This window comes from Pollachius pollachius (genome assembly GCF_949987615.1).
Source record: "Pollachius pollachius genome assembly, chromosome: 2".
In the NCBI taxonomy this organism is placed as follows: Eukaryota; Metazoa; Chordata; class Actinopteri; order Gadiformes; family Gadidae; genus Pollachius; species Pollachius pollachius.
Window position 1 is genome coordinate 13,573,880 of NC_136935.1, and position 13,705 is coordinate 13,587,584.

The 13,705-nt window shown below is 44.2% G+C and overlaps 2 protein-coding genes across 2 annotated transcripts; both read left to right on the forward strand.

The window, feature by feature from the left end:
• Nucleotides 1-113: 113 nt before the first annotated feature.
• On the forward strand, nt 114-5,924 carry fam98a (family with sequence similarity 98 member A). The gene is made up of 8 exons (XM_079758811.1): nt 114-253; nt 813-961; nt 1,468-1,602; nt 2,000-2,187; nt 2,932-3,012; nt 3,222-3,338; nt 3,725-3,892; nt 4,718-5,924. The coding sequence occupies exons 1-8, from the start codon at nt 216-218 to the stop codon at nt 5,384-5,386; spliced, it is 1,545 nt and encodes a 514-aa protein (XP_079614937.1). The 5' UTR covers nt 114-215; the 3' UTR covers nt 5,387-5,924.
• A 300-nt stretch (nt 5,925-6,224) lies between these two features.
• On the forward strand, nt 6,225-13,399 carry LOC307092158 (uncharacterized protein). Its single transcript, XM_079759060.1, has 8 exons — nt 6,225-6,524; nt 7,779-7,927; nt 8,697-9,321; nt 9,503-10,196; nt 10,478-10,545; nt 10,658-10,757; nt 11,919-12,037; nt 12,155-13,399. The coding sequence occupies exons 1-8, from the start codon at nt 6,339-6,341 to the stop codon at nt 12,734-12,736; spliced, it is 2,523 nt and encodes an 840-aa protein (XP_079615186.1). The 5' UTR covers nt 6,225-6,338; the 3' UTR covers nt 12,737-13,399.
• The last annotated feature ends 306 nt before the right edge of the window (nt 13,400-13,705 follow it).

Below are 13,705 nucleotides of genomic sequence, written 5' to 3' on the forward strand. Positions count from 1 at the left end.
CCGTACTGCACATGTAATAAATTAAGTCCGATTTGTACCGGCATTATCTTGGACAGCCTCAAGCACCACGTGAGGTAGAAAAAGAAGGCGAGGACCCCTGCATGCCAGCTGAGCTGCTTCTGTTTCCCCACCTGCCGCTGAAGTCAACACACATTACATGATTTTGAATATTCCGCTGTAATTATTAGCAAGTATTATCAGTATTATATTGTGAGATGGAGACGGACATCGTTGACTCCCTGGAGGATCTAGGGTGAGAAAACAACAAACCGCTATGCATGTCATTCAGTGGATACTTATTTAGCAGTGTGTCATACATTTTGCTAATACCACCACCATTATAAATTGGATTAATGTGGTCTCATTGAAATCATCATTACGTATAGAATTAGATTGGATTACATCAAAAATGCGACGTGCTGTGATGTGTGAGCCATGGTAAGCATGACAAAGCACTGTCAGCTGCTAATGAACGATCCGTCTACCCATGGTCAAGTGCCAAGCTGTGTTGCAAATGGTTTGTATTGCGTGGCAAAAGTATGAATGCCAGCCCGGAACAAATGTAAGCTAAGCCTACTGTCTCAACCCTCACCATGTGACAGGAGTTGACTGCGATCAAGCCTAATACTTCACTGCCATAGCATTTATCGAGTCTTAAGAGTGAATTGAATATAATTACCAACATAAGCGTTTCAAGTCCTGGAATAAGAGGTAAGCTAACCGCAGTTAAGGTGGGTCCAGCGACAAAGGTAGCTCTGTCCACGTAGCCAAACAACACGTCGATGTCTAAAGTTAACTGTTGGTTTTTCTAGGTATCAAGGTCCTCTCCTGGAAGATGGAGCTCTGGAGGCAGCTGTTAAAGGTGGAGCAGCTTCCCCTGAGTTCACCAAAGTCTGTGCCTGGATCGTCTCCGAGCTGAGGCTCTACTGTAAACTGGAGGAGAACGTCCACGCCACCAACTGTAAGACACTTAGAGTCTAAGCACACAGCCTGGTCCTCATTCTGGGTTAAAGTCTTCAGTGGAGAGCACAGAGGCCAAGGCTCTAGTAGTTTTCATTAGTCTGAAATGTATATTTAATCCATAAGGCTTCTTCAATGACAAGTGCTATACAAAAAAATAATAAATTGCCATAATTAATATAATACGATTGGACGTTTGTACATGTATACCATCCTACCATACTCGCATTTAAAATTCTGACATGTCTTCAGGTCATTATGTAGATATTGCCAAAGCCGAAATGCATTTTTACAATACATTTACATCACATTAAATATAATCCAAATGGTAATGACCTCATTAATACAATCTTTCTACCTACCCATCCTACACTTAGTGTCCTCAGAGTAAGAGCCAAGTTCATCAACGATTAAAACATGCTAGGCCTGAAAAGGAATACTTAACATTCACTCCAAAGACTACTACAGTTGAGGATCTCTGATGAACACTTCTCTCTTCCCCTCCAGGTCCCAGTGAGGCAGAGGGCTTCCAGCTTGAGATGAGTGGTCTTCTGACTGAGCTGACCTGCCCCTACGCTGTCCTCACCTCTGGAGACGTCTCCCAGAGACTGCTTAACAAGACCAACTGCTGCCTCCTGCTCAGTAAGAAGAGCTATATTTCAGCATGCATGATGTATTTAGTGTTAGATCTGCAGTGTATTTTTAAACATGAAGGAATGGATGCATTTAATGAATTGACTGTTGGACCTCTCTTTGATCCAGAATTGTTGAGGGCTCTTCTGGATCTCTCTCTTTAACAGTGAATGAATGGATTAGAGCTCTGCTGGGTCTTTATAACTCTGAATGAATGAAAAAAAATTTGTATGAGTTGCGGGGCTTAATTCAGCTACAACTGGAATTAATTAAGCTACTAATGTATTGGATACATTAATTTATTTGACAATTTGATTTCTTGGTTGGTTTTGTAACCAGCAGATGGCAGCAAACACCCTTAGAATTAAAAAATGTGAACATTCTGTATTCCATGTTCTTCCCGCAGCATTCCTGGTATCGGAGCTGGAGGCCTCCAGGATGATCCTTGTCACCAAGCCCCAGAAGCCGGCGCCGGACTCTTGGGCAGGCTCCCCGATGTTTCTGGAGCTGAAGGGGATCTGTGTGACCCTGGGCATGTCCAAGCCTCCCGCCAACATCACCATGTTCCAGTTCTTCAGTGGTATAGAGAAGAAGGTGAGCTACTCGTCCACGTCTGTGTCTCATATGGAAGGAAAGAGCTGAACGATTAATCAAATTCAAATCGAAATCGCGATGTAATAGAACGTGATATGCAAGTCGCAAAGGCTGTGATTTAAAAAAATAATAAAACATGACCTGTAATATTTTTCATGTTTTTATTTTGGTGATTTGTTACCGTTACTGACTGGAGATCAGTACGATTCATTTTTCTTTAACAATGCAATAGTTAAATAAATATGATATATAGATTAATCTCAACACATCGGCCTGGCCTAAAGGAAATAGCAGTTTTTATGTTGTGTTGTTCCTACTAAAGAATGATTTATTGTTTTTTTAGTGAATAAAACAGAGCATAAGGAATGTAATAAATTAAAAAAAACTGCATGTTAAATCGCAATCGCAATATTGGTCAAAATAATCACAAATAGATTATTTCCCAAAATCGTTCAGGAGAGTCTAGTAGGGGTTAGGGTGTTGGATTCCAGGTCGAAAGTCTTGGGTTTGAATCCCACTATCCACAGTCGATAGTCTGATTGACAATGACATGTATCTCAAAAAACTTTGGATGAAACTGTCGGCTTAATGAATATCTAAATATGGAAATGGTAGTTTGTTTCTACTAGATACAATGTTGCGCCGCGCAGCAGCCGGCACAATTGGGTTAAAAGGGGTCACGATTTCTTGTATAAGAAGGGTTGAGAGTTTAATGTGTGGCATGTTTCCTCTCCTGTTTTTCAGCTAAAGGAAGCCGCCGCCAAGGTCCCTGACACCCATATAGGAGACCCTCTGATGAAGAAACCACTTGGACCTTTTCACTGGGTAAACAGTCCAATAAGTAATATGCAATTCATTTATATATTGAACCCAGGGGTTTCATTAACATGTGTTTCTGTCTGTAACCCATAATAGTTCAAGATATTGTTTTCTATGGTTGGTATTGAGGGAGATTGAGGGGAAATAGAAATGGACAAAAAGAAGGTGCACAAACAAATGCCTTCTAATTTATGTTTTATTTGTATTTTTTTAAGGACAAAGTTGAAGCCCTAAACCAAGCGCTGGTGAATGAGTACGAAGTGAGACGGAAGATGCTGCTCAAACGACTTGACGTGACCGTTCAGTCCTTCGGTTGGTCCGAAAGAGCCAAGGTACCCCAGAAACCATTTAGTTTATTACCCAAAAGTGCTGCTGCATCAACTGCTATGACCACTAGTAGATGCTGTTTTCTGCCATTGATTGATAATGGAGTTGAACACACACGGCAAAATGGTGGGGGTGGCAACTGCTGCAAGCTTACCTGCTCCTCAAACCAACCACTCTTTGTGAAGAACAGGAGTTATTGTACCATGTTACATCCATGGACAGCCTACGAAACAAGGCTTTTCAAAACCAAGATGATGAGGGTTTACAAATCTTTATTCGAGGAACATGTACCGACGGATGGATGATGACCACGTATAATATTTGTTGTTGTGTTGGTATTATGTTTATGTTTGTGGCATGGGTTGAACCATGGATGACATGTTTGTTTCAGAACCATGCAGAGAGGATGAAGAAGGTGTACCACCCTCTTCGCGCCGCTCTCAGCTTCCATAGCAAGGTGTCGGTCGGCCACCTGTTCGCCGCCAGGGAAGATCTGTCCAAGATACACCGTACCAGCAGCGGCAAGATCCGGGAGAAGACGGCTTGTGCCATTAATAAGGTAAAAAATGATCCCATACGTTTGTCTTTCAGAATTCATTTGATTCTCATAACAGATTAAAAATAACTGGCCAACTGTGGGATGAGTCCTCAACCAAATATTAATCAGCTCATAACAAATAAATTGTGGTGTCTACCTCTATTGGAGGAACGAGGAAAGGCACAGTCCCTCCCAAAGGTTATAGTCCCTCCCCCTTCCCTCTCCACCCAAAAGCATCACGCTGCTGAATATAGCGTAAAGCTTACTGTTTACAGTGTTCCCATAAGTTAGAGCCAGCATTACATTTTTCAGTGTACTTTTGACATGAGATTGACAAGAATACGGCCTCTGGGTAGCGCTACGTCTTCCTCTCATTTTGGACGTCTGATTGACTGGAAGCTGCAATAGCAACGACAAACGCCTCTTGAGGTACAAATTGGTTCCACAAGACCGCACAGGCTGGCGTTAGCTGGGCTAGCTGCTGGTCTAAGTAAATAGCTCTTAACTTGATACTAAGACGTCTTGATATCTTGAATGATGTTTGTTTGCATCTGTGGATAATTGTAGTTAATTTAACGTTTTAAAAGTTTATTCATGTTTTTTAATCATACACATTGCACCTTAGAGGGCCATGACAAGGAAGCTGCTGTCAATGGGGTCCATGCCCTGATAAATGAATCGTTTTAAAGTTGATGGTGTATCTATTGATAATCACCCCATATGAAGTCCTATCTGTGTCCTGTACTTTCTGTCCTGACCCAGATCCCCCGTCTGGGAGGTAATAAGGTACGTTTTTATCTTCGACTGAAGTGATTGATGAGCGGTCTTTGTTGTGTATTTCTTTAGGTCCTGATGGGTCGTGTGCCGGACCGGGGGGGTCGACCCTGTGAGATCGAGGCCCCTCCCCCAGAGATGCCCTCTTGGCAGAAGCGTCAGGACGGGCCCCAGGTTGGAGTGGGAAGCTATGGAGGTTCAGGTGGTGGTCGTGGGGGCAGGGGGGGCTATGACCAGGGGTGGCGCGGAGGCTACGAAAGGGGGGGAGGAGGAGGAGGGGGCTATGGGGACAGAGACAGAGGGGGCCGTGTTGGGGGTAGGGGGGGTAGGGACGGAGGTAGTGGGGGAGGGAGGGGTGGCTACAACCAAGGTCACTATCAAGATGGCAGCCAGCCGGGAGGTGGCCCCCGAGGAGGCTATGGAGGAGGAGGAGGCTACCAAGGAGGCCACCAGGAGCCTGCCTACCAAGGAGGAGCGGGCGGTTACTACGACAACCACCAACACCAAGATGGAGGCCGGCACCAGGAGAGAGGCAGTGGCCGGGGTGGACGAGGTGGTGGTGGTGGTGGTGGCAGGGGGAGGGGTGGTCCTCGAGGAGCTGCTGGTGGTGGTGGTGGAGGCTGGGGGGGGAGAGGTGGACAGAATGTGAACCAGGGTGGACAATTTGAACAGTTCTTTCAACAGGGTGGGCAGCAGTATGGCCAGTCTGGCTTCAGTCAAGGCCGAAATTACACCAGCTGAGGGAGCTGTTTAGAACTTCACAGCTCATGGTGTGAAAGGCCTTCTCGGAGTGAATATAAATAAACAGACAAAGTTGTCAAGAGTTTGAATGCACAGCTGCTCATAATGTGGTAAAAAGTCCACTCACCGAAGCCTTTTGTGGGACCGGGAACAACTACTGAGCATCTTGTGGAGGGTTATCTTCACAATACTGGGTAGTGTGGTGTGCTTTCTCCACATGAAGAATCTGCCAAAACATGGTTCTAGTTGCACTCTGCTATCATGACCTCAGCCTCACTCACTAAGTCAGCCTTATCTTTGAGATTTGTTTGAAAAGGGAAGAAAAATGCCATGTTCAAAGGTTGATCATATGCATTTTGTATGACATGTCAACGTTGGCAGTATCGGACAGTCCAATCGCCTACTTATTACCAGTCAAAATATTTTTATTTTAGGGGATTCAACTTTTTTTTCCGTTATTTAATGTTTTCCAACTGTTACTGACGATGGAAGAAAAAAATATGTAAATAATATTTTGGATGTGGGGAAGTGTGGTAGTTTTTGAATGAAATGAGCAATAAAGTGTGAAAATGAACCATTTTGTTTGTATTTATTTAACATTAAATAGATCAATTATTAAAATAATATTCGTTATTTGAGAAAGATGTAAATAAATATTTACTTAAAGTTTTCTCTTGCTATTGTGTGTTTACTGTACATATGTGTGTAATTGTATTTATGAAACGAGCTCTATAAAATAAGGATTGATAATAATATATGGATGCAATATAAAAAAGAATATCTAAGCTTTTACTTTGAAAAACTACCGGCGGACAGTCTTGCCTTCCGCTGTGGTAATCAGACACGTTATTTGTGTTTAGACAGCTAGCCTAGACATAATAATAACTGAATACATTCTACTTTGCGTGCTTCAATAACTTAATCGTGGACGTGGTAGCGTGATACCGACAACATGTACCGTGGTTTTCCCGGTCCTCCGCCGGTTCGCGGACCCCCGAATGGAGCCAATTTTCGGGGCGGCTTCGGCCCCAGGTCCGAGGCTCCTCGGCACTTCCCTCCCAGAGCATGTGGACCTTTTGCAGCATCAAGCTCGGACAATAACTTTATCCCAAGAACCACCCGAGACCATTACCTGCATGTACGTACCCTCAAACAAGTCACCTAGCTAAAATCATCTTACATACAGCCTAGCTCCACGTGAGCTACATATAACGTTGGTTAACATTGGTGAGCATGTGAGCAATAATTTAACATAATGACACTCATCGTAGACTGAGAACATACATAGATCTGATGCAACTTGAATGTCATTTATTGATATGTAGGCCTAGACTAGAGTATTGATGTCCATGGCAACATCGCTACAAATTATCCCCGTTCATGTCCGGTGTTCACTTTTTTAATTTGGGGTGATCATGTGGATCACAATTACACATGTCCATGCTGCATCTCGAAAGTCAATGTTGACACAGGATTAGGCAGTAGAGGGTATACAAATTGTAACAATCATTATTCTGCTTTGGTTTGGAGATACTGTCATAAGTTGAAGTCTTCAATCTTATGGAAAGTATTAAGGAAGCACCGATCTGTCGCTTCAATAGTGTATACAACAACGTGTATACATGTTCTGTTGCATGGATGAACCAATCATGTCTTTTACTTCCTTTACTGGAGAACATCCTCAGCATCGATTTTTTACATACAAAATCACATTCTCTTCGGTGACCACAATCAATGTTGACATCAATTATTGATATTTGCACAAAGCAGATTCACCCCAGTAAAGGACACATTTCACTTTTTATCTTTTATTGTAAGCCTACTTATTGTCTACACATTAAGTTTAAACCTTCTTGTCAACGATGTGTGGATGGTCATCCGGTGGTGTTTAATTTTGTTTTTGCATTTTAATTATAAAGACGACCCAACTGGACACATTGCAAAAAAATTCAAAAGTAACATTGTTCTATACTACTGTATTGTTACACTGTTGAAGTATAACAAGCTATATAAGTACAAGTTAATGATCTTCATTCCCAAATAGTTACTTGATAAGCACGGCCATCGTGAAGTCAAAGTCAGAAGAACATTTGTTTTGAAGTAGAAAGTGCACTCTTTCAGTTGAGGGAATTGTTGCAAAAATTATAAACAAGATTGCCTTAAGGTAGGTCGTTTTTAAAATACTACTTTAAATTTTAAACATTTTTCTTGTTATTAAATGCTATCCCTGTGTCATCTATGTAGGCTAAAATTTGATCTGCACAATTTTAGGTACTCTCTACAGCTCGCACTGGTAAACACTATGGAAAAAAACCAGTAAATTCACAGAAAGAGGCATGAGCAGTCTGGCATGTCTGCCATTTAACGTGAGTTTATAATACTTCCACCCCAGACTCCGATCCGTTGTAGCAGCTTCCCCATAGACCGCAGTAAAGGGATGACTCTGAGCAACCCACCCCCCATCCCTCCAAACATGGCTCAGCAACGACCCATCCCGATGTGGGGTGCACCGAGTTTGGAGGCCCCTCCTAAAGATAACAGGTTTGTACAACTTTTTAAATACGATTCTTGCCCTTTTTTTTCATTTTCTTTTCATGACTGCTGAGGACAATGCTCTTCTGGTTGATACAAACGATGATCTGAGAAGCTGTTTAAATGGATGTTTTTTAATAATAGAAAACAGAATATGTGGAACAATAATATATTTTGATATGTTATTTACCCTCTAATGGCTGACTGGCCAGCCCGTCCTGAGCCTGTGGTCAGCTGACCAGTTCCCCGTCTGGATCTCAAACACACCCAGCATATGATGCAATGCAATCACGGCAATTAGTATCTGAAAGGGAGTTTATTTAGTGCAAGGTAGCCCTGGTATGTGTGTGTGTGTGTGTGTGTGTGGCTGTGTGGCTGTGGCTGTGGCCCCCCTACCCTTGCAATGAGTTTCATGGAATCTTTAGTGACCACAGGGAGTCCGGACCTTGGCTTAGCGTCTCATCTGAAAGACTGTTCTTCGACAGGACAGTGTATTCAATAATTTGATTACCTACAGATTATCTTCCAAAAGTTGTAACTGTCCCTAATCCCCGGCTATGGGATGGCCTTGGCATGTTAATTCTGCAAATGCACCAAAAGGTCATATTAGTTGGCACCACATTGTCATGGCTGGTTTATCACACCCACTGGAGAGTGGAGACACTTCTGCATGTGAATGTGATACAATTTTGACAAATATTACTTACACTATGACTTACACAAGGTGATAACATGCCTACTTAAGCATTATTCTTTTTTTAAATATGTTAATCAACAGCGAGCGCGCCGGAGAAGAGTTCCTGAGATGCATTGCAGCAAACAAGCCTTTACCAGAGTATCTCAAAGGGAACATGGCCTACAACTTAGCTGAGGCATTGAATTCATCAAGCATCATAAAGGCAGGGGTTGCCTCGGATTCTGAGTCCAGCAAGCGCAAGTCGCGGAGCCGAAGCCGCAGTCGCAAACGGGACAAGAGGGCCAAAAGTCGCGCCCGAAGCAAAAGTCGCGCCCGAAGTAAAAGTCGCGCACGAAGTAAAAGCCGTGCCCGAAGTAAAAGCCGTGCACGCAGCCGAAGCCGTGGCAAAAGTCGCGCCCGGAGCAGAAGTCGTGAGCGAAGCCGCACTCGTGGGAAAAGCCAGGGTGGGCATAAGGGCCGAGCTCGCAGTACCAGCCGGGGAAAGAGCAGGGCTCGAAGCAAAAGTCGGTCCACCAGGAGCAGAAGTCGCAGTCCCCCGAAGAATCGAGCCCAGGAACCTTGGACGAAGAGCATCCCTAACAAAAGCTGCAGTGCCACTGGCTCTACAGGGGCCAGTGCTCTGCTCCAAGGTCTGAAACTTGTGATGAACAGCAAAGAACTGGAAGACAGGCTACCCTCCCTCAAGGATGCCATTCTCACAATACAGGTGAGGCCTTTACCGTGATTATGTTTAACAAGTTTGGGTTAGCTACTTGGGTACACATCCAGTTGTCTTTTGTTATTTTGTTTGTTTTTCTTCATGTGATAAGCTTTATCCCAACCTCATACATGAAATATGCATATGAGATATTGCAATTAAAGAAAGATCATTTGGGTTTTTTGAGCAGGCCTCAAACCAAGGGCAAGACACAAAGGTAGACTGTCTCCCCAGTAGAAGCCACCAAAGGTTTTCCAGCCACAGACAGGAGGACCAGGTCAGCCGGGAGCAGGACAGCATGCTCCTTCCCCATGAGAGAGTTGGGAATGACTTCTCCTGGCTCCATTCCAGCGGTCCGGAATTTTCCAACATAAGGCAGACAGACGACCTAGAAGACGAAGAATCGTTCCTTTATGGAGATGTACCCGAAAGGCCTTCCGCTGCACACGTTTCCCAGACTGGACAATTGGCCACCCACCAGTATGCCCCATCAAAGAGTTCCCCTATTGTCAGCCAGCAGCAGTATCAGCACAACCCAATGTTCAATAACCTGGAGGAGCTCTTCAATCTTAAGCCACTTCCTAAGGTAGCCTCTCAGAGCTCCTCTGCTGCTGCTGTTAAACTAGAGCCCCTCGCGAGGCAGGAGCCTTCCTCCGGTACTCCCGAGATGAAGGACTGCGAGAAGCTCCAAGGGATACTAAAGAACATGGGCCTCAACCTGGCCACTGTGGACATCAGCAAGCTCTTTGTGAAGGTGGAAGAAAAGGAACACTCCCCTGCCCATGGGCCTGAGTCTGCACCTGAACAGACGTCGCCACTTTTCCCAGCATTGGATGGCACAAATGCACGACAAGCACTGGAGACTCTGCAGTCTTTGATTAAAGGTTAGTCTTTTCCTGAATTAGCATTCTTACAAACATGTCTCCTGAATATATGGATGCAGAATGTTGCTTCTTCCACGTATCTCACTGAATTGCTCAAGGGCTTGATTGCTCAATTGGCATCTGCATTTCTTTCCCAACCCTAAGGTTTAGGCTAAGGAGGCTTAGCTTATTGAATTTATAATTATTGAATGATGTCCTCTGCCTTGACATAGATGGTTTGTTGCTACAATGTTTATTGTTTATCCGTCACTGGATCATACTGTTGTGCCCTCTTCTTAAAGCCACCAAGGAGAAGCGCACAAAAAGTGATGTGATGACCAAATCTCAACCACCATCAGAAAACTATGAGGTTAACATCTTTCCCAACACCATCTGCTCTTCCTAAAATTGCTTGATTCACCATCTATACTGCTAAGGAATGGTCCAAACCCTGAGCAAATTATTTATTCTTGACTTCCTAGGCAAATGGCAACGAGGAAACCAGAAGAAGGGAGAAACAAACCAGGATAAAAAAAATGGAAGGCTTGATGAAAGATCTGGAGGCATTACTCCAAGAGGATGGTAATGTTAATGTTTTTCCTTCAACTTTTTTCTGAACTGCGTCAATCAGGCCAATGATTCTCCTCTAATTCTCGTCAATTTAATAATTCCACTTTTTGAATTAAAGATCCCATGGCATGAAAATTTCACTTTATGAGGTTTTCTAAACTTTAATATGAGTTCCCGTAGCCTGACTGTGTTCCCCAAGTAGCTAGAAATTGCGTTAGGTGTAAAACGAGCAGTAGGTATCCTGCTCTGCCTTTGAAAAAACAAAGCTCAGGCGCACTGATTTGGATTTTTCCCCATATGTCGTCATACGGGGAAATGTTACCTCCCCTTCTCTGCTTTGCCCGCTCAGAGAATTTTGCCCACCAATGAGACAATGAGCTACGACTGTTGTACACTTATTTGTTATTTGGATAAGACGTCGGGAGAACCCGACGCAGTCGTTTGAGATTCATTATGTCGTCTGGAGGCGCACACAGCTTTTGGCTGTGATAATATGTATTATATGATATAGATATCTATTTATAATATGATATTATTTAGATATAGATCTCCAGGACTGTAACGCAGGTGTTGTACACTTCTTTGTTATTTGGATAACCGTTCTGCTGTTGGTGTTATGGCGCATAACACGTCGGGTTCTCTGACGTCTCTGGTATTTCCACAACGAGACTCTTGGTGGGGGTTATCTCAGCCATGGTTGAGAAGGAATTGGGGGGAAAGGAACTTTGGCTTTGACACCTTGAAGTACATGAAATGCGACATGGAGGAGGAAGGGATTGTTCTTGATTGTCTCCCACCGGAGCCCTGCTGCCCGCCGCCGCGAGGCACCACCACCGCAAGGCACCACCACCGCAAGGCACCACCGCCGCAAGGCACGCGGCCCATTGCGATACATCTACTGTAAACAGAGCGCATGGTACCGTGGCCGCAAGATGCTCCGGGCCACACCCCCACCCTCCTCCTTGACCCGCCTCTCTCCTCCTCATTTGCATTAAAGCTACAGACACCGAAACAGCGCGTTTGGGGAAAGCTCAAATATGCGACTGGCTCATAGTGGCTGTAATTCTGCACCACGGCTGAATTTTGGGAAATACTCTTCAAATACTGTGTTAGGGGCCCACTAATACCTATATTAAAGCATCCATAAAGTAGCATGCCATTTTATATTGACAGGAAACAATTGTTTGACACCAGTGATCGGGTTCTACTGCAAGAAGTGTGAGGAGTTTATTGGAGATTTAAACTCTGCAGAAAGCCACATGGCCAGTCACAGTCGAAAAGACTCCAACAGCGTAAGTACATTATTATTACTGCATTATATTTGTGGTGGTACATTTGGTTAGCATTAAAACGTGTGATTTTGCTCTTGCTTCCTGATGCTGCTCCCCTGCGGTTGTGGTTGGACGCAGCCATCCCACCGCACTGATGGTAGGACTGATAGGGAGGTCCAACGAGAACCTGGCCACCAACACACCACCTGCAGTAGCACTGTGGGCCGACCTTCCCACCATCAGCACCATCAAGCTTCTGCCGGTGGGAGAGACCCCAGAGAGCCCAACCACCGCAGGGACCCTGGATCCCACCGAGGTCCCCATCGAGACTACCATGGGGACTATGTGCACTCTGACGGTAAACACAGACCTAGCCCGCGAGGCCACCACCCCCAAGAGCTGCCGGAGAAGCAGTTCCTGAAGGAGGAGATGGCCAAGGAAAGGCTGCTGATAACAGTGGCTCGGGGACGGACGCCCCCACTAATGATGCGGCCGGAAGAGGCGATGGACCAGAAGGGCCAGGCTGCAGCCAAACCCGGCCGGGGACAACAGGAGCCGAAAGACTCAGGAAATGTGAAGAAGCCTGCTCAGGAAAGCAGCAGCTCCTGCAGTGAGGACAATGAAAAGGACAAATCAGCCAAAACAAAGACCTCCAAGAAGAAGAAAAAGGACAAGAAAAAGAAAGACAAAAAGAAGAAAAAGGAGAAGAGGAACAACTGAATCCCAGGAGGTTACCGTATGTTGAAAGTTCCTTCTTTTGCCCTCAGTAAACATTTTTAGATAATTATTTTTGTGGCTAAAGTACGTTAGATAACAGATTAAGTGTCGGTTTGGGAGAAAACATGTCAAGACATTGGACAAACTAAAATAAACCTTGTTTGAACTGAAACTGTCCTCAATAAGATAATTTTGTACTACAGTTAGCTATACTATGTTTACTAAGGTTATAACATCCAGATCCAGCAGTGTTTTCTGTTAATGTTTTTGACACCCCACTTTTATTTGATCACGGATAAAGGTTTAAAAGATTGCAAACAAACACTGTTTTTATTCGTTCCTCTGCCGCCATCCACAGCTCAGGCTGCCGGATGGCGCTGCAAGGAACTTTTATAAACGCAATATTATCCCGCAGTAATCAGCTCGACAGCCCTGAAACGTTAACGGCCCACCGGGAATTCTCCCGACTCTCCCGATTACCACTCCGCCACCGTGTATGTGTGTGTGTGTGTGTGTGTGTGTGTGTGTGTGTGTGTGTGTGTGTGTGTGTGTGTGTGTGTGTGTGTGTGTGTGTGTGTTTAGGCGTTATTCGATAGCCTGGTAATGTGTATAGGCCTACGTACGGTAGGAATATTCATACTGGTTTAAATAATAAATGTTATAGTATTTCCCATCTTTGCTGAGCAAGAGTTTGGTTCTTCTTACTGTCCTTCTCAACACTCTCTGATCTCACTAAAAGGCTAGCAGCATGAAATCAAGGGATTTGATTTTCACGCCAGTTAACTATGACATTAATGTTATTAATCGCGATTAAATATTTTAATCGCTTGACAGCACTATTCTTTATATTTTGGTGGAATGTATAGGCGCCAACCAAATTCGAGCTTTCCTTTTAAAGGTCCCATGACATGTCACCAAGTGTGGTGTGATAAGCCGTTACAAGACGTTTTGAAAATCGGTCTGTTATAACAT

Coding starts and splice junctions, on each gene's coding strand:
- fam98a (XM_079758811.1), top strand. CDS start 216: ATGGAGACGGACATCGTTGACTCCCTGGAGGATCTAGG. Junction 962..1,467: donor GAACGTCCACGCCACCAACT/GTAAGACACTTA, acceptor CTTCCCCTCCAG/GTCCCAGTGAGGCAGAGGGC. Junction 1,603..1,999: donor CAACTGCTGCCTCCTGCTCA/GTAAGAAGAGCT, acceptor TTCTTCCCGCAG/CATTCCTGGTATCGGAGCTG.
- LOC307092158 (XM_079759060.1), top strand. CDS start 6,339: ATGTACCGTGGTTTTCCCGGTCCTCCGCCGGTTCGCGGACCCCCGAAT. Junction 10,197..10,477: donor TCTGCAGTCTTTGATTAAAG/GTTAGTCTTTTC, acceptor CTCTTCTTAAAG/CCACCAAGGAGAAGCGCACA. Junction 12,038..12,154: donor GTCGAAAAGACTCCAACAGC/GTAAGTACATTA, acceptor GGTTGGACGCAG/CCATCCCACCGCACTGATGG.